Below are 23,200 nucleotides of genomic sequence, written 5' to 3' on the forward strand. Positions count from 1 at the left end.
GTTGGCACGCATGTGGGAGAAGACATTGCTTTTACCTTGGAGGAATGTCAGACCTAGCCAGGGTCTCCTTGTACCTGGGGTTTGGATGTCAAGGAACTCTTGGTGGTGTCTTGCAGTGGATGCAGTTTGGGCTGGGCAGCAATAAAAGGCATCCTGGCTGGAGTGTGTGCATGTGTGTGAGCTGCAGGGTCAGCCCAGAACGAGCAGAAGGCAAGGAATAAATCAGCCCTCTGGAGAATACTGGGACTGGGAGCTTCACCTTCCTGCCCACAGAGCTCAGCACAACACTCACAGCAAGAGTGAAGGGCAATTTCCAGCACCACTGGAAGGTCTTTAATAAAATGTGTGCCAGTCAATGCACACAGGGAGGGACATGTAGCTTTGTGTCTTGGGCAGCAGGAGTGTGGCACAAATGGAGTCCCCTCTCACATCTGACTCTCCTCACCCATGGCTGTGTGTGCCAGAGCTGTGTGTGCCAAAGCACCTTTTCCATGGTAAATGTGGATTTGGCATCACCAATGAACTTGGAAAAATGGTGCTGTGCCTTGCAGTGCAATGGTTGGGCTCACCCAGGGTGAAGCTGTTTTCTCACTGGCTTGGTTCCTCCCTGGAGTTACTTTCCAATGAGTAGTAAATCAGCCCAGCTGGGTTCAAGTACCAAGAAGCTATTTCATTAAAGCCCTTTTTTGTTTTGGTTGTTGGTTGGTTTTTGTTTGTTTGTTTGTTTGTTTTTTTGAGAAACCTGCATAATCAGAAAGGAGCAGCAGAAAAATTCTGTGTTGCTGGCAGATGGGGGTGCAGCAACTGCATTTATTCTTCATTACCCACGATCACTCTTTAGCTGTAAAACTCGCATGTCAAACATCTACATGTACAAAGCAGCTGATGGTGCTGGGTTAGCTGGGGGCCATGCACTTGGGACCAGAGGAGAGGCTCTGGCTGTGCCCTCTGGCTGTGCTGGTTTGCAGCTGGTCACAGCTCCCACAGGAGGTGGAGGGAGGTGTTGTCCCCTCTGCAGTGCTTCAGGAGGTGGTGTGAAAACGCTGGGTGGTAAATTTTACCCTAAAGAGAAAAAAAAGTAATTGTTGATAGGGGAAAGCTCCAGATTTTCACTCATAGCTGTGTCTTCACAGCGTGGCTGTTCTTGTCAGTGGGCACCAGACAGGCCCCTCCAGATGCCCACAGCACTCTGACCTCTTGTGAGAGGAGGAAAACCAAGTCATAGTGGAGGGTGTGGTAGCAAAGATGGGAAGAGCAGAACGCCCTGGTGAGCACAGCCCTGCCCTGGGCTCAGTCTCTGAGCTCCCACTGCTTGCCATGGGGACACCTGAAGCCAAGGTGAGGAGCTCACCTGTGGCATTCACATTCTCTGAAAAATCCCTTCACTCAGGATTTTTCTCCTGGGAAGCTGAGAAGCCTCAGAGAAAAGGAAAACAATTCTTATCTCATTTGCTTCTCCTGTGTTTTGCTCATGTAGAATGTGTTTGGAGATTGTTTACCCACAGGTGATTGTTTCATTGGATTCTGCTGGGAGTTGTTTTCACTCTTTGGCCAATTGGGGCCAAGCTGTGTTGGGACTCTGGAAAGAGTCACAAGTTTTCATTATTATCTCCTTAGCATTCAGTAAGTATCTTTTCTGTATTCTTTAGTATAGTATAGTATTCTTTAATCTAATATAGTACTATAAAGTGATAAGTCAGCCTTCTGAGAGCATGGAGTCAGATGTATCATTCCTGCCTTCCTTGGGGCATTCCCTGAAAATACGATACTCACCATTGCCTGGGAGCAGGCTGCTGCTCACACCTGGGCTGGGGGGAGCTTGGCAGTGCCAGTTTTATTCAGGAATTTATCATTTTTATTACTACCACAGGACAGCCTTGGGGAAAATGCAATTTGATGTTTGCTGCCTGGTATCAAGGCCAATCTATAAAGTGGCTCCTGTCCTAAAGCTGAGAGTGGGAAACTGTCTGCTTCTAATTAAAATCAATTAAGCAGGAAAAAATAAGGCTTTTTGTCCTGGGTGACATTTGGCAGATTTCAGAGCCTCTGAAGTGGTGCATTGAGTGTTTTCTTGGCTTCAACGATTCAGTAAGAAGGTGAAAGATAAAAAGAAATTTTACATAACAAAACCTGAAAGTAAATTATAAATCCCACACCTCATGTGTGCAGTGCTCAGACTGCTTCATGCAATAAATGCAGGCAGCACCCACACCTAACCAGTGATGCTCTCAGAGACCTGCAGCCATCCCAGGGAGGGCAGCATTTCCATTCAATCCTTTCCCAGCCAATCCAGTTCTCTCACCCTCACTAGAGCAGAGACAGACAGCACCAAGTGTGGCCCAGAAGGTCAGCAAAACCCTGGTGCTGCTGATGAGGAGCTTATTCTGTCCCTTTTTGTTCCCAGGGGACCTTTTGTGCAGGTGCTGGGTCTCTGGGATGGGGCATCTGCTGCTGATCTGACTGACATCTGATGCCACAGGGGATGTGACTTTTGGCACTTTAGGCCCAGTGAAAATATCAACTTGTTTATTCCTCCCCAGCCTGAGCCTTCTTGGGCTGCCTGTCCACTACACATTTAAATCCACCTTCTAAAAGTGAACCCAACTTCACAGGCACCAGAAGAATTTGTTCTTAAGCCACACTTGCTGCTGCTATTCCAAAGGCTTTGCCTGGTTCCTTTTATCCATGGCCTGTTATCCCTGTCTGCAGGGGCTCCTGCACACCCATCCTGACACCACAGCACAACTGACTTGATGCTTAGGCAGTGTTTGGTGTTTGCACTTGACCCAGCCATTCTGCTTTGGCAAAAGTGAGGGGTAACCATTGCTCTGCTGCACGTGCTGCAGCTGAGCAGCCAAGTGGCTTGGGTGGCTTCAGGGCCAGTTATAAACCTCAAAAACAGAGTTCTCACTGATGACAGCAGCAGCTTGTGAAGGTGTTTTCCAGATGAGCTACAGATTCCCCATTTGCTGCTGGTTAGGATCTTGTTTACTCCTTTTTTCCCAGGGGGAAATGGAGCAGCAGAGATGGTCTGTCTCACAGGAGAGGCTGAGGCTCAGTGCTGTAACACCTGTACAGCCCAGCAAGCCACAGCACAGCTGCAGGTGCACAGCACAGGCCACTCCCTGAACCAGTCCCTTTGGTAGAAATGGACAAAGACACTTGAAATTGTTGAATGTTGTGAGCAGAAATCCTTTTGGCCATCGCTGTGGCAGTACTACTCTTGAGGAGCTCATCCCCTGGCTTTAGTGCAGGTCCCAGATGGCTCTTGGCTTTTCACCACTGACCTGCTTGGTTGGTTTTCTCCAGCTAAGAAATGAAACCATGAAATCACAGCCCCACCCCCTTTGGCCATGGGCCTTCCAACCACAACAGCTCCCAAGCACCTGTCTAGTACCACGTGGAGATCCTGGAGTTTTGGATACTTACCTGGGCAAGCAGAGCTGGGCTGCTGCTTCAGCCAGGAGCACTTGTCGTGCTCTGAGGGGATCCATTTCCAAAGCATGGAGACACTGCCAGCAAGTCCCTTCCAGGGGCAGGAAAGGTTCTTTGGCTCCCCCAGTATTGTTTCATATGAGAGGCTTTGGGCAGTACTTGCTGCCCTAGAGGCGAGGTGCTGCAGGACACCAGTCCTGTGCTAGGAAAAGTGTCCCCTGGGCTGATGGCAGCTCTGGTCCTTGCATGGTGGCAGCGGGTGGAAGCAGGGGATGGCCCCGGTCACATCAGCAGTACAATAGGATTTACAGCAAGCACGTTTCTCAAGACATCTGCAGGGACAGAGCTTCAGTGAACATCTTACATACACAGGCAGCAGAGGGGGCTGGGTTGGACCCCCCAATGCTGCAAAGCAGTCACAGATGGACTCTCGGGGCAGGAAGGAAGTACCACTGGTTTGCTTTTATATCCTGTACGTGTATCTATGAACAGCTCCTTGGCATTTGATTTTCACAACCAGCAAGCACAAAAAGAAGGCAGAACATCTTCAGCGACATCCCCCTGGGAGCAGAGTGAAGGCAGGATCTCTCCCTGCCTTGGTTCAGCTGCCCACCCAGGTGCCACCTTTGCCAAGGGTGTGTCCTTGTCCTGGCACCCTCGTCCTCCTGGTGGGCTGGGACCAGTCCAAGCCAAGCCGTGCTCGCCTCATCTCGGCTGCTCGGGGCGTCAGTGCAAGTCTGCGCCGGCCGCTCTGCATCTCCGCTCCGCTGGACGGGCACGGGCAGACACAGGGAGACAAAACAAAGGGACAAGAAGAGAGACAAAGGGTAATGAAAAGGTCCGTGGCCCAGAGGCTGCCAGAGGAAATCTCTCGCCGCGTTTCTCTGACCACACTTGTCCCAGCCACTAGAGCTGCTGTGGGATCCCCTGCTCCTTGTAGCCTGTGAGGAGGGAGGGGAAGGGAACATGATTAGAGTTTGTAGGAAAGGCATTTTGTGCTGTTCTTGTGAGCCAGTGAAGCTTTCCTAAAGATAAGGAAAGCCCCGTATCTCTCTCAAGGAAGACACCAAGGCTGTCCCCATGACAATGTGATGAAGGAGAGAAAGTTAAAAGATACAGACTTTAGCTGGCCCACAGAATGATGTGGTTCCTTGTTCACCTATTGAGAACTTTGTTTCTTATGACCAGTGGACAGTGAATATTAAGAAAATGTAAATATCTTGAAAAACTATAAAAGCAACATGTTGCTATAATGAATCTCTCTTTTACATCTTTCTGATGGAGTCTTGATGTTTTGCACCGTGTCGTGCTCTATAACAACAAGAGTTAATTCCAAACGAGGACCCTGGGTGAGCCTGGTTTACCAGGAGTGGCAAAAACCCCTTGGGAGAACAGAGGGGCTGCCACATTGTCCCTCGTGGCCAGGCTGCCCAGGGCAGGCCCTGCTCTGCTTTAGCCAAGAGCTGCCTGGTGCTGCTCCTTCCTGGGCACAGCCATGTGGGTGCTGGCAGCCGGCCCTGCTGCTCTGGCACCCGCCTGCCCTCAGCCTGGCACAGGCACGGCTGCTTGAAGGGATTGTAAGAGCACAGCAGGTACCACTGGTCACCAATTCCAGTTTTTATGGAGTGTGTTTTCCTGCAGTGCAGGGGAAATGGATGCCCTTGTATCCTGCTCCAGAGACACGGCTGTTCCCAAGCACTGCCCTGGTAGGTCGTGCATCCCACACTTATCTCTCCTTGGGATCTTCTTGAGTTTGAGCCTCATCCTCCCAGAGCACTGGTGGGTAGGAGGAGGTTGGTTTCCTCTGTAAGAGCCTAAATGAGACATATAGGCCTCCAGGGGCTCTCCAAAATGCAGTTTATTCCATCCAATATTTACAGCAGCCCAGGGAGGTGGGTGACAGAGCTGTGCCTACAGCTGTCAGCTCCAGCTGCAGGCAGCCCTGGAGACCCTGAGTTTAGGTTACAATGCATTATATACTTTTCTTTGCTGAGCATCTTAATACAGTAGAACCAATCTGTACCTTAACTTTTATCTATAGCCTACCATAACTACTATAATTACCATATTCATGTTACTGTTCTCCAGTCACTAAAAGTCAGTACATTACAGTTTAAGCTAGAAGTTGTTTTTCAATTTTCTTGCAGTGGAAAATTCTGAGACCTTTTTTCTACTTGCAACATTTGCTGACTTGTTTGCCTGTGCTATCTTCCTGCTTGGTAAAAACATCATCTTGTTTGAAGCAAGTTTATCCTTTGCTCTAAATCATAAAAACCCCTTCTAACTAACACACCCTTTGCCTCCTTGGTTATCCAGTAAGACTGGCTCTGCAATTCTTTTCTTCTATATCAAACTTGCTTCCATCTCTATTCCTTCTTATAATATATAATATATATATATGTATCCCTCTATATATCTGCCAAGATATATATAATCTGTGAGACTTTTTTGTCAAACTTTCATCCTTCCCAACATGCCTCTATCCATCTTTGTGTTCCCCTACTGGCTTTTGCTGACAGCACTTCCCAGTTTGTGCTGCACTTTGCAGAGGTGAGCAAACACCTCTTGGAGGAGGAGGGCAATGCCTTGACTCACAGGCTGAAGTGTCAAACACAGATCTTGGGATGCCTGTAATGATGTTCTCACTGCCTGGTTCTGCACTTGCTTTGCTCCAGCCCTGCAGAATTACAGGTGGTTTTGTTAGGGCACAGCAGCCATCCAGTGGGCCTGGAGGAAACCAGTCTTTTCAGCAGCAAAACCAAGGAAACTGCCAGGATCCCTGTTCCTTCACACCCTTTCCTCTTCCTGTGGCCATGAGGTTTGATGCACTTCCCAACCAAGACAGCAAAGCCCTTGTGTTGCAGCCACAGGGATGTTCCAAGGGCTCCAGCAGCCTGTCCTGCTGCTTGTCACAGCTCCTTGGGCTCCTGGGGCCCCAGATTATTCACTGTTCTGCACACACATTTGCAGGCTGCAAATCCCACAGGGGACAGCTTCATCCCCTGGCAGGGCTAGGGAAGGGCAATAGGAGAGCACTTGCAGCTCCTGTGCTGGTACAGGATGAGGAGAAAAATACTGGATTTTTAAATGCCATCCTAAACAGTTGCAATGACTGCACCAGAAGCTTTCCCCACTTCCCTTTCAAGAGAAGCTTGTTATTCTCACTTTATCAATGCAAAAAAATTCTCCTGATTAAAGAAGCCAACTGCCCTTACTTGCAGTGCCTGCCACAGTGAGTATCTTTCAACTAAAAAACTTTTCTTAATCTGGATGGGGTTTTTTTCTTAGCTTAAATAACATAAGTAGCCTGTCATTTTTATATTTTGAATTTCAAAGTCTGAAATTTTATATCTCAGAAGAATGCTTAACTTTTCAAACACTTTTCCATTTATGCTTTGTAATATTCTTTCTAACCCTTATGTTAGGCTTTTTAAAGTCCCTTACAAAAACTGAACATAAAATACCAGCAGGTGCCAGAACCTCTATCTTTAATGGACTTTTTGCTGAACTAAGAATTGACTCCAGGGAATGAACTTTGCTGTACTTTGGAAAAAACCCACACATTTTCCCAGGTTTGGCAGCCTGGACCTCCTGCTGCCGAACATGCATAAGGGACAGAATAATGACACTTAACTGAATTTCTGCCTATTGTGTGCAGCTGAACAGAAAGACTCTCATCTCTTTCAAACAGCTTTTTCTAGGGGGCAAAATGATGATTTCACATGCATTTATGTTTTAAGTGTGAGTCAGCTCTGAAGGCAAGGTGAGCTGGCTGGAAACTTGTAATTTGAGCTTGTCTATGGCATTGGTTTAATTTGTTTAGGGAGAAGAGTTTAAAAAAACCAAACAACCAACCCTATGGACCAGAAAGGTGAGATCTGCCTTAAATCTTTAGCTAAAGTAAGAGTAACTTACTTGTACAGCCATGCTTTTTATTGAGATATAAGGAAATTAAGATTGAGAAATCCTTTCAGTCTGGCTGTCACTGTTGAAACTGTCTGGAGGGAAGTGACAGTGGCTAACCCTGTCTCTTTACATGACCATAAGCCAAAAAAATGACCTGTCCTATGCTGAACTTGTTTATTACAATACTTCAGCCTTAACTTATCAAATAGTTTATATGTGAAAATAGTTATTGCATTTCTTGCACAGGACTAGCTGTTCTGTGTGAAGCAGCTTTACATTAATGTGCCTGCACTGCAATAAATCTGAGGTACAGTTCTACAGAACAGACAGCTCTGGGTTCAGGATTAAGTGGGCCTGTGCACCAAGTCAATGATTTAATCAAGTTTACTTGAAATTGCACTTCTCCTGTAAAGCACTGCAGGTAGGATTGAGGTAAAGGGAACCCAGTCTGTTTAGCTGGGTCCTTCTGGGACTGGGTTCATGCAGAGGGGGCCTTCAGGGTGCTCTCCATGCTGAAACACGTTCCTGCTCTGCTCCAAGGGCACCCTTGGGCCATCCCCAGGGGCAGTTCAATGCTGTGTGAGGATTCCCAGCATCCCTGGGGCTGTGCAGCCACAGGACAGACACAGACACAGTGGACACACACATGTAGAGGCTGCACTTGGGCTGGGAGTGGGAAGCACTGGCCAAAGTGAATTCCAGGTGTCCTGCCCGCTGCTCTCCATGGGAAACTGCCTCAGAGCATGAGGAGGAGGAGGAGGAAGAACAGAAACAAACTTACCTTGTGAGACTTTGATGGTGAACAAAAGGAGGCAAAGGAACATGAAAGAAAGAGAGAGGGAGAAATGTAACTGTAGACGATATATCTGAAACACATGGAGAACCAGAAGAGAATGAACAAACTGAGGCTGCAGAGTAAACAGAGAACAGCTGCTCTACCCTCAGACATTCACACCAGGGCTAAACATTTCTTTAAATCCTCGTACTTGAAGTGGATCACTTCATTTGGGACTCTTGTTTAAAGAAGACAGGGGAATCCTCATCTGCTTTTCCAGCCCCAGGCAGAACAGGCTGGATGGGCTAACACCTCTGAGCAATGCTCCCAATGCTCTCTCCTCTGTGCCATTGGCATTTCATGGCTGTGACTGAAGGGGAGCCACTGAAGGAAGGCATCAAACAAGACATCACAGTGTAGCAAAGGGCTCATGGCATACCATTCACACTCCCAGAGATGGGAAAACTACACCTCTGAAGAGTTTTTGGCAGCTTGCCTGCTCAGTTTGCTTGTGCCCACAGGTAGCTCACAACCACAGCACACCTCAGCCTGTCTGGGTGCTGCAAACACTGGGGCTATTTAACATTCCTACAATGTTTTAAGAACTTGCCCCACTGCTGCATTTGGTAAGAAACTGCAAAAAAGGATATTTTAACTACTCCCCTCAGGCCTAGTTTGGGGGACAGCTCTTTTTTGATTTTTTTTAAGTGTAGTAAGTCCAAGCAGGCAACATATCCTTGGATTTTCTTCATCTTATGAAGGGTTACTGGTTGGTTTGTGCTCCCATTTCCTAGCCAGGAGAGCAGTGTTACCTGCCCCAGGGCCCTGCTGAGCAGAGAGGCTCAGGGATGCCTTCCCTTGGAGCCTGAGCATATAGCAGCTGTGCAATCATCTGCTGCTGCTTCTGGCAGGGTCTGAACAGAGTAATTAGCAAAGGAGTGATGGGGATAGCATGGTTACAGGTGAGTTCTCACTGCTGGCTGGCAATCAGCCCTGAGAGTCAGCCAAAGTCTCCATCCAGTGAACCCAAAGCAATGGTGCAGCCAAGCACATTGTTCATTCAGAGCTGAGAGCTGAGGGAGGGCTTCCTTCAGAAACCAGGGCTTCCTTCAGAAACCAGCCTTGACTTCTTGGCTGCATCCAGCAGAGGCAAAACAGTGCCTGGACAAACAGTCCCTGACTTGTGTCCCCTGTGCCACGTCAGTGTGACATTTCTGTGTTATTTCTCTGGCCTTTCTGTCTCAGAGCCTTTTACACCTGGCTCTGAGCAGGCAGGGACTTCCTGGAAAGTTCATTCTGCACAGTGGGCTGATGAAAGTGTGGGCTGGGGACAAGGTGTGCCTGGAGCCAAGGGAGCTGTGCCTGGAAAGCCTTAGGAGGTTGTTTTGCAGTTGGCTTTGGCCAGCTCATTAGCTGTGCTTTGCCTCAGCCCTGTGCATCCTCCCCGCAGAGCTGGCGAGGGGCTCCAGGAGAGCACGCTGCAGCAGGGCTGCCCAGCCCTTCTTTGGCAGGAGAATTAAGTGCTCCCTAGTTCTACCTTTGCCTTCAGAGAGCAGCTATTACAGCAGAGGACAGTTCCCAAAGCCATCTGAAGAAGGTATCGCTGGTGTCCAGTGGGGCCAGCTGGCAGCTCATTTAAATTAGCAGAGAAATGCCCTGTGCTGTGGTGCTGCCAAAAGTAATTAAGTGTGACAGCAAAACTGCATTCAGTTATCTTCCTTCTGGGATATTATTCTGATAAAGGGCACCCTAGAGGAGATGAGGGTTGGGCAGGACCCCCAGGTCAGTCAGTCTCTTGCTGTGTCCCACCCTGTCCCTGACAGGCTTGGGTCTACCCACTCTTGGAGTCTTCCAGGGACAGAGAGAGCAGATCCTGCCATGCCACCTCTGCAGCATTTTGACCTTACTGGAGGAAAAACATCCTCTAATTTCCACACAGATCCTTCCTGGTGTTATTCACGTCTGTCTTAGGCTGAACTGCTGCCCTCTCACATTTACTTGTCCACTGACCACCTTAATCATCAGCATGCTTACTGTCTGCCATAGCTCTCTGGACTCTCTCCAGGTTTTCCACTTGAAGTACAGCCTCACCACGGCTTTATGCATGCAGAGAAAGGTGATGGGATCAGAGAAAATCCTACAAGCCCTGCTCCCATGTGCCTGTGTGGTGTTCATTCCCTCTACAGCAATGTGCTGCTTGTGACTCACTGCAGCCACCATGTCCTTCCCTGAAAAACAAGTTGTTCCCTAGTGTGTATTTATGCAGTTGATTAGTCCTGGGCTTGTCCCCACTGAGTAGCACTTTCTGTTTCCAGACCATTTCTTTGGATCTGGGCACTGCCCTCACTGTGCCTGCCAGGTGTGGCTGAGGAGCCTCTTCTCCAGCCCATCCTCAAGCCACAAATGAAAATACTGAGCAGAGCTGCATTCAGGAGGGACCTTTCCACACACCTCTCTTTATCTCTTCCCAGGTCAGGAAAATCCATTTAGAGGAAAGTCCTCAAGTGCATTTTCATGCAGGCCACGTCCCCCTGGCTCGCTGGTAGGAATGCTGTGTGAGACGGGGTCAGCATCTGAAGGTTAGGAGGGATGGCTGACTGCTGCCACCTCACACAAAATTAATTCCTCTGCCATCCAAGGGAATCCAGCCAGTCTGACACAGCTTGGTCTGGACAGACCCACGGTGACTTTGTGGGGGTGATTTTTATTTTCTAAATGCGTGCGAGTCACTTACTTGATTACTTCTTCCAGGAACTGAAGCATACCTGATCGGACTGTAATTCTTCTCCTTTTTCCCTCATTGAGGACAGTATGCCATTATCCTCAGAGCAGACTCCCCCTTTCCATGCCTGGGAAATAGCACTAGAAGATGAAAAGCTGGAAGGAGCTGTTCAAAAGGCACATGGATGTGGCACTTGGGGAACACGGCTCAGTGGAGGACATGATGGTGATGGCTTAAGACTTGGACTCAGTGATTCTGGAGGTTTTTTCCAATCTCAATGATTTTATGATTATGTTGTTCTAACTCCCTCCCAAGTCTCTACCAGCTAACAGAGAGGCAGGCCCAGGGACAGGGAGCCAGGTGAAATGGCTCCATCCCTTGGGGAAAGCCTGAGCAGAGTTCCTGGCCCTCAGCTGCTTCCACCCTCCTCCTCACTGCTAGCCCTCACCAGCTTAGACAGGACCTGCTGTGTCCTGCCTCTAGCCCACCCAAATATCCTGGCACCCTCACAGGGACACATGGGATCAATAATTTCAGGGCAAGGGGACTTGAGGTGGGCAGTGGTTTCACACTTTTTCAACTATTTCCCATCTGCACCCAGATTCAAGTTGCAGTGGTGTACAGTTTCTCTTCAGTGCATCCAATGGTTTGCATGCAAACAAAACCCAACCAAAGCAAACTGGCACTGTTCTTAAATGAAATGTCTTATTTCTTGCATTAGAAACATGGTTTCCTTCTTAAGTTATTATTTTTTCTTTCAAATATGATAACAGGAGCCAACCACTTTGGGTCTGTCTGATACAGGTAAGAGCAACCAGTCACTTCATTCTTTGTTTCAATTAAGGTTTTTCTTTTCTTCTCCGTCAGCCCAGAGCTGCTACATTTAGCCACTACTTTCTCTGTGTGGCAAGTAAACTTTAAAAGCAGCTATTTAATGAGATGGCAAGAAACTGCCAAGGGCTGCTGCTGGTAAAACATAAGAAATGTTGCCATTCTCTACTGGCACCAGAGGGATGAAATACTGCTGCTGTTCTTGGGCACCTCTTGACCTGAGCATACCCACCACAAATTGTTCATCCATCCTCTGCCTCCCAAACTGGTGGAATCCAGCCAGGTGTGGGGAGGAGTGTTTTGGAGATACTTCCAAGCTGTTTCGGTTTTCCCCAACAGTGAAACTGGAGAAGACCCTCCCAGTAAGACCCTCCTTAGCACCAACCCCTCTAGCTGGAGAGCAGGGCTTTGGAGCAAAGCAAGGCACAGTTTCAGTGGTGGTTGTCTGTCAGGACAGATGTTTTCCTGGCTCTCCCCACATCTGGGCAGTGGAGTCCTGCCAGAGAGCAACCCACACACAGGGACTGCCCCACAGAGGGAGAGCACAAGAGTTGATGGTTGTGAACTTCTGGCACTACACACAAATCTCGCAGGTTCTTGAAGACACATCACACATGTACACCAATTCACAATTTAGCCTCAGAAATGTACATTTGGGAGGAAACTTGGCAAATGGTTTGCAGGGTAAAGCAAAGAGCAGTACTGCCTTCATCCTGAGGAAAGCTTTTGCTTTGCACATGTTCATGTTTTTAATATCCATCTTTGCTCTGCATGGGGACTGCCTTAACTGAAGCTGGCTCAGAAATTAGCAGGTGGTTTGATGAGAGGCTTTAACCCCTGGGTTTGGCAACTGAAAATGTGCACTGCTTTCCTGCCTTTTTTTTTTTTTTTTAATTCCAATTTCATCCATTTTGTCCTTGGGAAGGTTTCTGGCAACTTCTCAAGATCCTCTCTCTCCCTCTGTCATGCAGCCACAGATGTCATCAGCAGAGATGACAAAGTGGAGTCTCTTGAAAGCAAAAGGCAAAAGCTGCCCATAAAATGGTCTCTGGGAGAAGGGCTTGCTTTGGGAACTGCCTGTCCTGTCAGCCTGGAAGGTCTCAGACCTGTTTGGTTTGAGGGCTTGCCCATCAGCCTCTGGAAAGGGAGTGGGGTCTTGCAGATGCCACCAGCACCCTGAGCTCTGTGCTGCTTCTGGCTTTGGAGGTGAGATGAGGCTGCCACCTCCATCCTCTGCACCAGGATACAGGAGATATGGCACAACTTTCACACCAGTGAAAGCCTCTACCAGATGAAAGTTAGAGAGCCTGTCTTCTGGACTGGTAATATCTACTAACTCGTGGCTTAAATTACAAACATTTGAAAAAGGATTCTTCTTTCCTTGAACTAATGTTTTAGTCAACTCAAAGGGCGTATGGGATGTTGTTTTAGGAGCAGCAAAACACTTCTGGCTCAGCCTAAGAACTTGGTCTGAAACATGAAAAACTACTCCAAAACAATGGGTAAATGTATCCTGGGGAAGAAGAGGAGGGTCCAGAAGAGTCATCAGGGTTTTTCTGGGGACAGCTGGCCCCGGGAGCAGAACTGGCCTAGCAAGAAGGTCTCACTAACCCCAGATTTGCAGCCAGAGTTGCAAGGGAGAATGGGCTTTCTTGTTCAAATGGATGTGACCAGGTCAGAAGGGGCTCCAGACAGCAGAGTTCACAGCACTCCCCCTTCCTGCACATTTCATTGCATACAGGGAACTTCCTGACCCATGCGGGTGGCATGGGAGACTCTCCCAGAGATGTCACAGGGCCCTTTCCACTGCCTCCCAGCAGCTTCTCTGCCTACTGCGTTTCTCATGGACTTGCAGAGCCCATCCCATGGCTCTTCCTCCCTACACTGCAGCCCAGCTGCTCGCAGGGCCATTATCTGGGACACAGCACCATTGCCATGGAGAGGAGCAGTCAGGAGGGCGATCCCACTGCACTTACTTGCCAGGATGACCATGTCCATGCCCCAGAATATGCTCATGATCCAGCCCACCATGACGATGGCCGTGAGGATCTGGATGAGGGCGGCGGCGATGTTGAGCCAGAAGACGCAGCACCGGTGCCGGTCGGGAAGGTCGGTGCGGGCCCCGCAGAGCACGGTGAAGGCCGACACGAACGTGCCTGGGGACACACAGCAGCACAGCACCCCTGAGAGCCAGGCAGACCCCTTGAGAGCCATACAGAACCCCTGAGAACAGGCAGCACCCCTAAGAGAGAGCCAGGCTGCCCCTCATGCCCTCGCAACACCGCCCTCCCCTCAGAGCGCCTCGCTTCCCGCGCTTGGAGAGCAAGGTGGGAAAAGCACTCCTTGGGTATAGCAAAATCACCATTGCCCCCAACGAAAGAAAATTATTGATGTCTGGCTGCTTAGCTTTGTGTGAAAAATTGGTATTTTATGGTTGACTTTTAGCAAATATTGAAAAAATTATGGCAAAAGACAAATCAAATCAGCTGATGCTATAGCAAGGCCCTGCCCACTTCTCCCATTCCCCAGGGCTTTCTAAATTTTTCGTTTTTACACTTCACAATAACAAAGAACAAATTTGTATTTTTTTTTAAGGGCAGGGAAGTGAACAAAATGCTCAAGACTCAAATGAGAGTGGGAAAACTGTCCCCAGGGGCTGGGGCTGCTGGAGGCTCCAACCCTGCACTGGCACAGGGAAGAGAGATGTGTTCCCCCAGCCTCTCACCCCTGGAACCACCCAGAAAGGAGATGTGTGTAGCCATGATATTTTCTGAAAAAGCCTTTCCTTAGGATTTTTTCTTCTGAGAAGCTGAAAGGCCTCAGGAACAAAATGTAGACAATGGTTATCCACTGCTGTGGAATGCAACAGGTGGATCTGTGATTAGTCTCATAGAGTTGTTTCTAATGAATGGCCAATCACAGTCAGCTGGCTTGGACTCTCTGTCTGAGACACAAGCTTTTGTTATCATTCTTGCTTTTCTATTCTTCGCTAGCCTTCTGATGAAATCCTTTATTCTATTCTTTTAGTATAGTTTTAATATAATGTATATCATAAAATAATAAATCAAGCCTTCTGAAACATGGAGTCAGATCCATTTCTTCCCTCATCCTAAGACCCCTGTGAACACCGTCACAGATGTGGGCAGCAGGAACCCTTCACCCCCTGCCCTGCTCAGGCTGGCTCTGGCAGACAGACAGAGAGACAGACACACACACACAAAAGGAGTGGCATTTTTGCACAATTTTTGCACACCCAGTCACAGGCTGCTACCTGAGGGCGTGTTTTAACCAAGCAGAAGTAGTTAAACTTCTTAAAGTGCTAGAGCCAGGGGATCTGGTGTGGCAGCCCTTGGCTCTGCCTGAGACCAACTTACAAATCTTGCAACCACACTCCAAACTTCCCAAAATGTTTCAGATGAAGGAACTTGTTGATGCATGAAAATTAAAGCTGGAGAAAAAACCAAAAACCTACACTTCAGCAGCCTTTCACAAAGATTCTTCTTCCTAAATTTATACTCTTGGACGAGGCAGATTTTTTACTTTTAGCTGCTATGTTGTGCTCATGGTTGGCTGACACTCACAGCTCAGGGAAACCGTGTCTGTCCCGCAACCACCACGAAGAAATACACACTATGGGTAAGGAGCAGAAGAAGCAGTTCCTGGCTCCTCTAAAATATGAGCTGTTGGCCAGGGGGTTCAGGCACCTTTTCTAAGTATGGATTTCAACACCTCTTAGCATTATGAATTGTCTTTGAGTTTTTCTGAAACAAATACAGGATTGCTGAGTACCAAAGTGCAATGTTGATTGTATTGGACAACACAGTTCTGTAAAGTGCCTTCTTTCATCAGTATCTTGAATTAAAATGATGGTTTCTACAAAAACTGCCTTTTTCACCTCTTAAAGGATGGAAGCCTGCAAATAGCCTGAAAGATGTGAATGAATGAGCACTCAGTGCACATGAGTGCCTTGTTGAACTCAGGGAAGGTGGGAGGCCCTTGGTTGGACTGAAAACAGGGACAAAACACTCAGTTTACACCCTTGTAGTAAATCTTATCAGACCAAGAGAGCAGAACCATCTGGTTAGAAGCAAAATACCATTTTGTCCTGCACTGCCGGGGAGGTGGAAGAGAGAATCTCCTTCTTTGCTGCCTCTTCCTTAGTGGGTCACAAGGATAACAGGCAGCTGAGATGCCAAAATGCTGGGGAAGGCTGGCTACAGCCTATTTTTAATCCTGCCGCCCTCTGCAAGCTTCAATTCCAGCGTTTTCCTAGCACTCCACCAGCTCCTAAAACCCTGCTTGTCTTCCTGCTGCTGGCTGGATCTGATTTCTTATTTCACCCCATTCCCTGTGGCCCCTGCCAGAGCTGGGCACGGAGCAGGCATGGGGGGGAGTGAGGGATGCTGCTGGGGCAGGGGGAACACAGCCCTGCAGCACAGGGACAAGGGATTCTCGTGCCTCTTCTGCATGAGAACCACCCCTGGGCTTCCTCCAGCAGGGTTTCATCCCCAAATCCACAAAAACATAAGGCTCTGCAGAGAGGAAAGGGAAAGTCATTATAATGCCAAAGGATGTTGTGTGAGTCTCCCCATCGCTGTCTTTTGCTCTGTGGCATTGTCTTCCAATTCTCTTTTGTCCCCTGTGTGGGATTATGTGACATCTCTGCCCTGCTTCACCCACCTTTTTTTTTTCCTTTACAGTTTATCAAAGCAGAAGGAAGCCTGGAATATTTGCTTCCTGCAAGTGTTGTCTTCAAAATGACACCACAGCACTCTCTGAGATTAAATATGGATTGAGGCAAGATCAGAGGCTAGGTGTTTATGTTTTCCCATCAGGATGCAAAATCTTGCCAAATGGAAATGCCTGTCTCTTTTAAAAATGAAAATCTTCCCCTCTTGCCTAACCTTTAACTCTTCCAAGATGTGTTACAAAGAAAGGTCAAAAATGAGCAATAATTCTTAAACTCCAGCTTCAAATCCTTCCAGTGCAGCTTTTAAGATATTTAGAGCAAGGTGCTGAATTAGCCAATTAATGCCCTAAATACCACAGTGACTAAGCTAAAGTCTTGTCCCATTCAGAAAGGAATAAAGCATTTAAGTGTTCTCCTCTGGGCTGGGAATAGATACAGAAACTGGGATTAAAATCTCCTGAACCTTGACTTCTGATTCCTCTTCAGGCCACTTTCCTACTCACAGGAGCCAGTTCATTCTTCCAGTGTCAGTGCATTTTCTTTATTACTTATGATGAGCCAATCTTGCTTGCTGGCATTTTTGAACACAAGACTTTGGCTGTGCTAGCATGCATAGGATGGAAGCTTTTTCCCTCTACTGGTTGAGAATGTGAAGCAGGAGTAAGAGTCTTACATGCTTTTGCCAAAGCAGATGTTTTCTCCTTACTGGTTACACACTGCCAGATATGGAATTATTTGCATCTGGAAAGGGAGAGGCGGAGAAGAGGAGGAGGAAGGCAAGCGAGCTGTATCTGCCTCAGAGCTGGGGCACTGAACCATTTCCCTCCCTGACCATTCAAACACTTGAATCCCTACAGCCTGGAAATCCTAAACCTGGAATGCCAGCTCCTGGGATGATGTTGGCCAAATAAATCAGCAGTCCAAAAAGGTCTCAGGCTGTGAGTGCAGCCAGCAATCACAAACCAGTAACTCCACAAGCAGACATAAACTGAACACCCATGCAGTTGTGCCAGTATAACATGAGTCAATTATAGCAAGCATTTATTCTATCTTCCCAATGGAAAACACCCAAACTGCAATGAGATCTGGGATTATTCTAAATCATTAATTGATACAGCCTCTTTGGGGACACAGGGGAGGTGATGGTGCAATGAAATCTGGGGTTGTTCTAAATAGTGAATTAATAGAGCCTCTTTGGGGACACAGGGGAGGTGATGGAGATGTCCTGGTCTGGTTTTGATGAGTCTGTTTGTTCAGCCCCTTGGCTGAACTGTTCACCTGAAGGCAGCAAGGACCAGGGGCAGAGGGCTGGGTGGGAGCTGGGCATTGCTTTTCTGGAGCAGCTGGGAGGCAGAGGGTGCAGGCACCATGTGCAGCAAGGCTGTGAGGGGCTGTGACACCGATCCTGCTCTTCAAACTCTCTCACCTGGGGCAGTGTCAGCCAGCTGGGGCACCCACATGGTGCTGGGATAGAAGAAGAGCCCCTGGGAGCCTCTGCTTGCTTTGCCTGTCAGCACAATTGGGGTATTTTTAGACTACACCAGCCTGGTGCTTGTTTCTAGCAGTTTAACCCATTGAACACAAAGGGGATGTGTTATATGCAGAACAACACAATTCAGTGAAGGGGCAAAGGAGGGGGTTTGCCCTTTCTCTCCTCTCTGGTCCATTGCCATGCAGGATAAAGTCCCCTCTCTGATGTCTGCTGGTATCTTGGCAGCCACAGCCTTCCCAAGAGCATCACCTGCTGGTTCCTGGCCTCACAGCCTACAGAAAAATAGTATGAGAGGCATAGTTGGGGCTTTTCTCTTTTAGAGCAAAGTCTCACACCCTGGAAAGGGATCCCCTGGTTTCCTGTTGTTTGAGTCACTCATCCAGGGTGGAGAAAGGCATGAGATCAAGACCATGGCCTGTCCTGAGCAGTCTCCTCTGTGTTATCCCTGAGTGCAGAAGGGAATGTGTTATGGAGTACCTTAAGCTCCAGGAGAGAAGTTTTTCCTCTGCTGTTTTTACAAGAAAGCCCATCCTGGGCACTCCTGCAAGAGCTTTAGTCAGACAGAGCTTGGCACATTTCATGTGGAGCACCAGCTGTGATGGCACCTTCTCAGGAACATCAGAAATGGGAGCCTGGTTGGAGCCAGAGGAAGATGGGACACTGATGGCCACAGTGGAAGTGCAAGTAACTTGAGCATGCAGACAGCTTAGTGGGCTTCCCACTGGCTGCCAGGCACTGAGACTTCCCAGAAGAAAACATCTCTGAAGCAAGGAAATCACATCTCATGAGCTGGTACAGGTGGAGGAACAGCAGAAACCCAAATTACTGCAATCAGGGGCCACAGGTGGAGATAATGATGGTGATTTGATGATGATGATGATGATCCCAGCCCTACAAAAGCCTGGGAGGAGGTGGGAGTATTCCTTCCTCAGAATCATTGAAGACATTGCCCTGTAGTGCTGGGAGTAAATAAGGCAGTGTTTTGGTGCCTCCTTTCCTGCTCCCAGAGAGGAAAACCAGGGATGCATCACGACTCAGGAGCAAAGCTGCAGGAAGCACACAGCTGGAGGTAAGTACAGGCAAAGATGGGAACAAAACTGGAGGTGTCTGTGGGAGCAGGGCTGTTGGATCATCACAGGGAGATGTAATTAATGAGTGTGTGCTTTGTGGGGATGAGCTGTGCCTGTATTGTGTCAGGGGAGCGCTCTGTGTGGGGACACGTCTGCTGCGCGCCTTTCAGTTTTCTTAAGTAAAATGATTATTAGCTGTCATTACACAGTGCTGGCAGGTTTGTGAGGCAGATGTGCTGAAAATTCATGAGATGTGCAGGCTCTTGCTGGTGTGAGTCAAAGAAGCTGTGCAGCAATGGTTATAAGGACTGCACTCCTTGCCTTGGTATGAATTGAATATAGTATCTATTGGTAAAGGCATCCTTGGCCCACAGTGTCATGAACTTGTTTTTATACTCCAGTTAGAGCTCTAAAGAGTCATTTTGGGAGTGGAGGCCTATTGTCAATGCAGGCAACCCCAACGAGGGGAGAGAATGATGTATCTGACTCCATGTTCTCAGAAGGCTAATTTATTACTTTATTGTACTGTATTATATTAAGGAATACTATACTAAAGAATACAGAAAAGATGCTTACTGAATGCTAAAAAGATAATAATGAAAATTAGTGACTCTTTCTGCAGTGTCCCAACACAGCTTGGCCCCAATTGGCCAATGAGTCAAAACAACTCACACCAGAATCCAATGAAACAATCACCTGTGGATAAACAATCTCCAAACACATTCCACATGAGCAAAACACAGGAGAAGCAAATGAGATAAGAATTGTTTTCCTTTTCTCTGAGGCTTCTCAGGTTCCCAGAAGAAAAATCCTGGGCGAAGGGATTTTTTCGAAGACTATGAATGCCACACTTGATCCCTCTTAGAATTAACAACCTGAATCCCACAGATTGAGATCTGCCAGGAGGTGACATGGTGACACCTTGGTGCAAATGCCAGGTCCCCTGGACAGCTGTGTGGGCAGGGACAGCAGGAGCCCAAGGGTGGGAGAGGAGTAAGGAAAGGCGCAGCGAGTGGAGGCAGCAAACGTGACAGAACCTAGATGTTGCCATGGAGAGCAGCTCATGAATTTTTCTTCCATGGCCTGCTATTAAAAATGTTTTGTTTAGCTTCTGCCAGCACATTGTTTTTATTTTCCCCTTCCACATCCGAAGGACATCCAGAGGGAATTTTTGGCTCCCTCCATTCCCTTTGGCCTTGCTGTGGACAAAAATATACAGTGACAAGAGAGAGCTGGCAATCCTTGTCTCCACAGGGTTTGTTCCAAGTCCTGAGCCTGCAGAAGGCAGGCTGCATATGGGATGAGCTCTCTGCTTTCCCTACACGTGTGGAAAATGACCAGCACATCCCAAAGCACCGTGTGCCCATGGCTGATCCCAGCTTTCCCAGCACCTGGCTGTAGCTCCAGCACTGAGCTCTGCATCTGTTTGTGATCAGGAGCTTTGTGTCATGTGGTCAGAGCACACTTGACAGTGTTTGTGTAGCTTCGACAGAAGGCAGCCCACGTGCAAGCAAGACAGCAGTGCCTTTGCATCAAAAATGAGATTTTTTTCTCCTTTTTTTCTCGTATTTAATGCTCTAGGAAAAGTTAACTCTTCCAAAACGCAGGGTTTTTTAAACTAAAACTTCAAAACTTGACTGCAACAAGCTTTCACAGACTTCCAAGGCTAAAAATACACAGCAAAATCTTAAATTACATGGTGGGGGTGTATGAAGGTGAAGTGACTTACTAAAGCTTTAATTATACATGGACTGATCCAAATTATTTTTACTCTGCAGCACTGCAATGTTTTGAACACTTAAAAGCAACCACCCATAAATAGTGAGATTGAAGCACAGCTTGTTCCACTGCCAGACATTCCACAATCCTTGGGTGAAGTTTTCCAGTCCAGTCCTATGGTTTAATTCTGTTGACTTGATGCATAAAATTAAGGGTGTGCTTGAAGTATTTGAGACTGGAGAATTTCTGCTGAACAGCAAATGCAAGGCCCCAAATAATCCACGGTGGTGGAGCAAACCTAAGAATTCTGCCAGGACTTGCTGAATTATCTTTGCAAGCTGCACCTGCTTGATTCCCAGATTTTTTAATTTTTTTTTTCCTCCTTCTGGATAAATGATGTGGTCCCAGAACCACCAATGGCATTTTGCATCATGCTTTACAACAGTGTGAGCCACTGCAGAGAACATGTGGTGTCCCAGAAGTGGGGGGAGTGTTGCTACAGGGACAGGAAATAGGCATAGGGAATGGGAAAGCTGTAAAGAGTAATACCTACCACCTACAGCCAAGGAATATGAATTGCTGGAGATAGATAAGCTCATCAAAGTCCCTCAGAAGTGGATGACAGCCCATCTGCATGTCAGACAGGGAATGAAGAGCCAGGGAGGCTGCAGGAGCTGCCACTGGTTTCACGTTGTGAAAACAGCTGAGGCACTGCAGCCTTGCTCCTGCTCAGTGCTTGCTTTTTTTTTCTTTACTAATGGAATGGAGGGAAGATTTTTAATTAATTTACATCCTTATTAAGTGTGCCAGCATTCAGAGAAATAATGCAACTGGCTTCCAATTATAACAAACATAAAGGAGAACAAAAGGCATGACTGCTGTTTATAGCACAGGGAGCTTTGCTGAGAGCTCATCTGACCCAAGTGGACTCATTCCTGCTGCTCTATAACTTTAAAAGCAATTTAAATGCTTTTTTTTTAAATGGAATCAGCTTTGCTGCTGGTTTCTCTGTCTGCTGCCATGCAGAACTTTCTGTATTTATATGGTCTATGATTAAACCAGGTACTTATCCCACCTTGTGTCCCCTTCTCCTGCTGGGAGCAGCGGTGTGGATACTCTGCCATGGCTCTCATAGTCCCAGGCTGCTCTGCACCCACCCACTGCAGGAGCCTGGAACTTACATGGGAGAGGACTCAAGGAGCCAGAAATCATCCATTAAGCCATCTCTTATTTTTAAGACTCTCTTTAAGACTCTGTTCCTATTCACAGAAATTAATTTTCTGTTTCCCTGGTGTATATCCAGAAACAAACCTCAAGCCACTCTGTTTTGTGCTGTTGATACAGAAATAATTTGAATCTGGCTTTTCACCCAAACTTGACCAACCTGGAAGCTTCAACAGCAGAATGTCTGGGGAGAGCCCCTCCTCATTTCAGAGAGGCCATGAAACCTCCTGTAAGAAAAGCTTTCTGATCCCTCCAGTTTCTAAAGGATGCTGGAAGTAAAATCTGTGTTGTTGCTGTCATATTTTCTGAAAAATCCCTTTGCCAGGATTTCTTCTCCTGGGAAGCTGAGAAGCCTCAGAGAGGAATGAAAACAATAATTATCTGATTGCTTCTCCCATGTTTTGCTGCTTTGGAATGTGGTCTGGAGATTGTTTATCCCACAGGTGGTTGTTTGATTGGTTTCATGTGAATTATTTTACTTAATGACCAATCACAGTCAGCTGTGTCAGGACTCTGGAAGCAGTCAGGAGTTTTCATGATCATTCTTTGCAACCTTCTGTCTGTATTCTTTCTCTAGTCTTTAGTGTAGTTTAGTATAGCATTATATAATATAATACCATAAAAGAATAAATTAGCCTTCTAAGAACATGGATTCTCAACTCCTCCTTCGTCCTGGGGACCCAGCAAATACCACACTGTGTAACAGCAGAAGCAGAATGAGGAAAAGCCTCAGGATTCTTATGAGCTTCCACACAGGCTCTTGCCAATTATACAGTGATGAACTGAGGTTTATTCTTAATTGTCTGTGCCGTGGGAAGCTCTTTCTTGTCAGGCACAGAGCAGGAGGAGGGCAGGCAGGTTTAAACACGAGTTTAAGGCTGCTGGGTGAAGCCATACCAAAGGCTCACTCCTCTCCCTGCCCTCCTCAGGTTCATCAGGTGCCATCAGCAGCCATCCCAGGGTGCTGTCATGGAGCAGAGGGACAGCAGCAGGCCAGGGGCAGTGCAGGCTTTCTGCCCCCAGCCCTGCAGCCACAGCTCCAGGTGAGCTCTGAGCTGCTCTGCCTCCTCTGTCTCTCTCATCAATGCCTTGAGATGGATTTAGCCCTTTGAGGCTCCCTAGGAGGATCTGCTCTGCTCGTGGAAGGATGGATTAACTACTTGCAAGATTCACTGAGCAGTGGCTCTGAGCTTGCTGTGATACCCTGGAGCCCTTAGCTGTGAAGACAAATCATGTTAATTAGGGACTAGCAAGACACAAGACAGAATTAATCTTATTAGAAACTTAGATGGGGATGCAGAGCAATTAGAGGTTATTCTACTGAACAAGGCAGCTG

General features: G+C 47.5%; 1 protein-coding gene across 2 annotated transcripts in view; it reads right to left on the minus strand.

Annotated features, from left to right (window-relative positions):
• Positions 1 to 716: 716 nt before the first annotated feature.
• The window catches only part of STUM (stum, mechanosensory transduction mediator homolog), a 46,758-nt gene continuing 24,274 nt past the window's right edge, over positions 717 to 23,200 (minus strand). The window contains exons 2-4 of one of the 2 annotated variants that reach the window (XM_058019431.1): positions 13,646 to 13,825; positions 3,430 to 4,202; positions 717 to 1,062 (exon numbers count right to left, since the gene is read on the minus strand). In XM_058019431.1, coding sequence (XP_057875414.1) covers positions 4,162 to 4,202; positions 13,646 to 13,825 — 221 coding nt within the window. In that variant the 3' untranslated portion in view covers positions 717 to 1,062; positions 3,430 to 4,161. Of the gene's footprint in view, positions 1,063 to 3,429; positions 4,377 to 13,645; positions 13,826 to 23,200 lie in introns of both variants that reach the window. The other variant, XM_058019432.1, reaches the window with a different exon arrangement.

Source organism: Melospiza georgiana, chromosome 3 (genome assembly GCF_028018845.1).
Source record: "Melospiza georgiana isolate bMelGeo1 chromosome 3, bMelGeo1.pri, whole genome shotgun sequence".
In the NCBI taxonomy this organism is placed as follows: domain Eukaryota; kingdom Metazoa; phylum Chordata; class Aves; order Passeriformes; family Passerellidae; genus Melospiza; species Melospiza georgiana.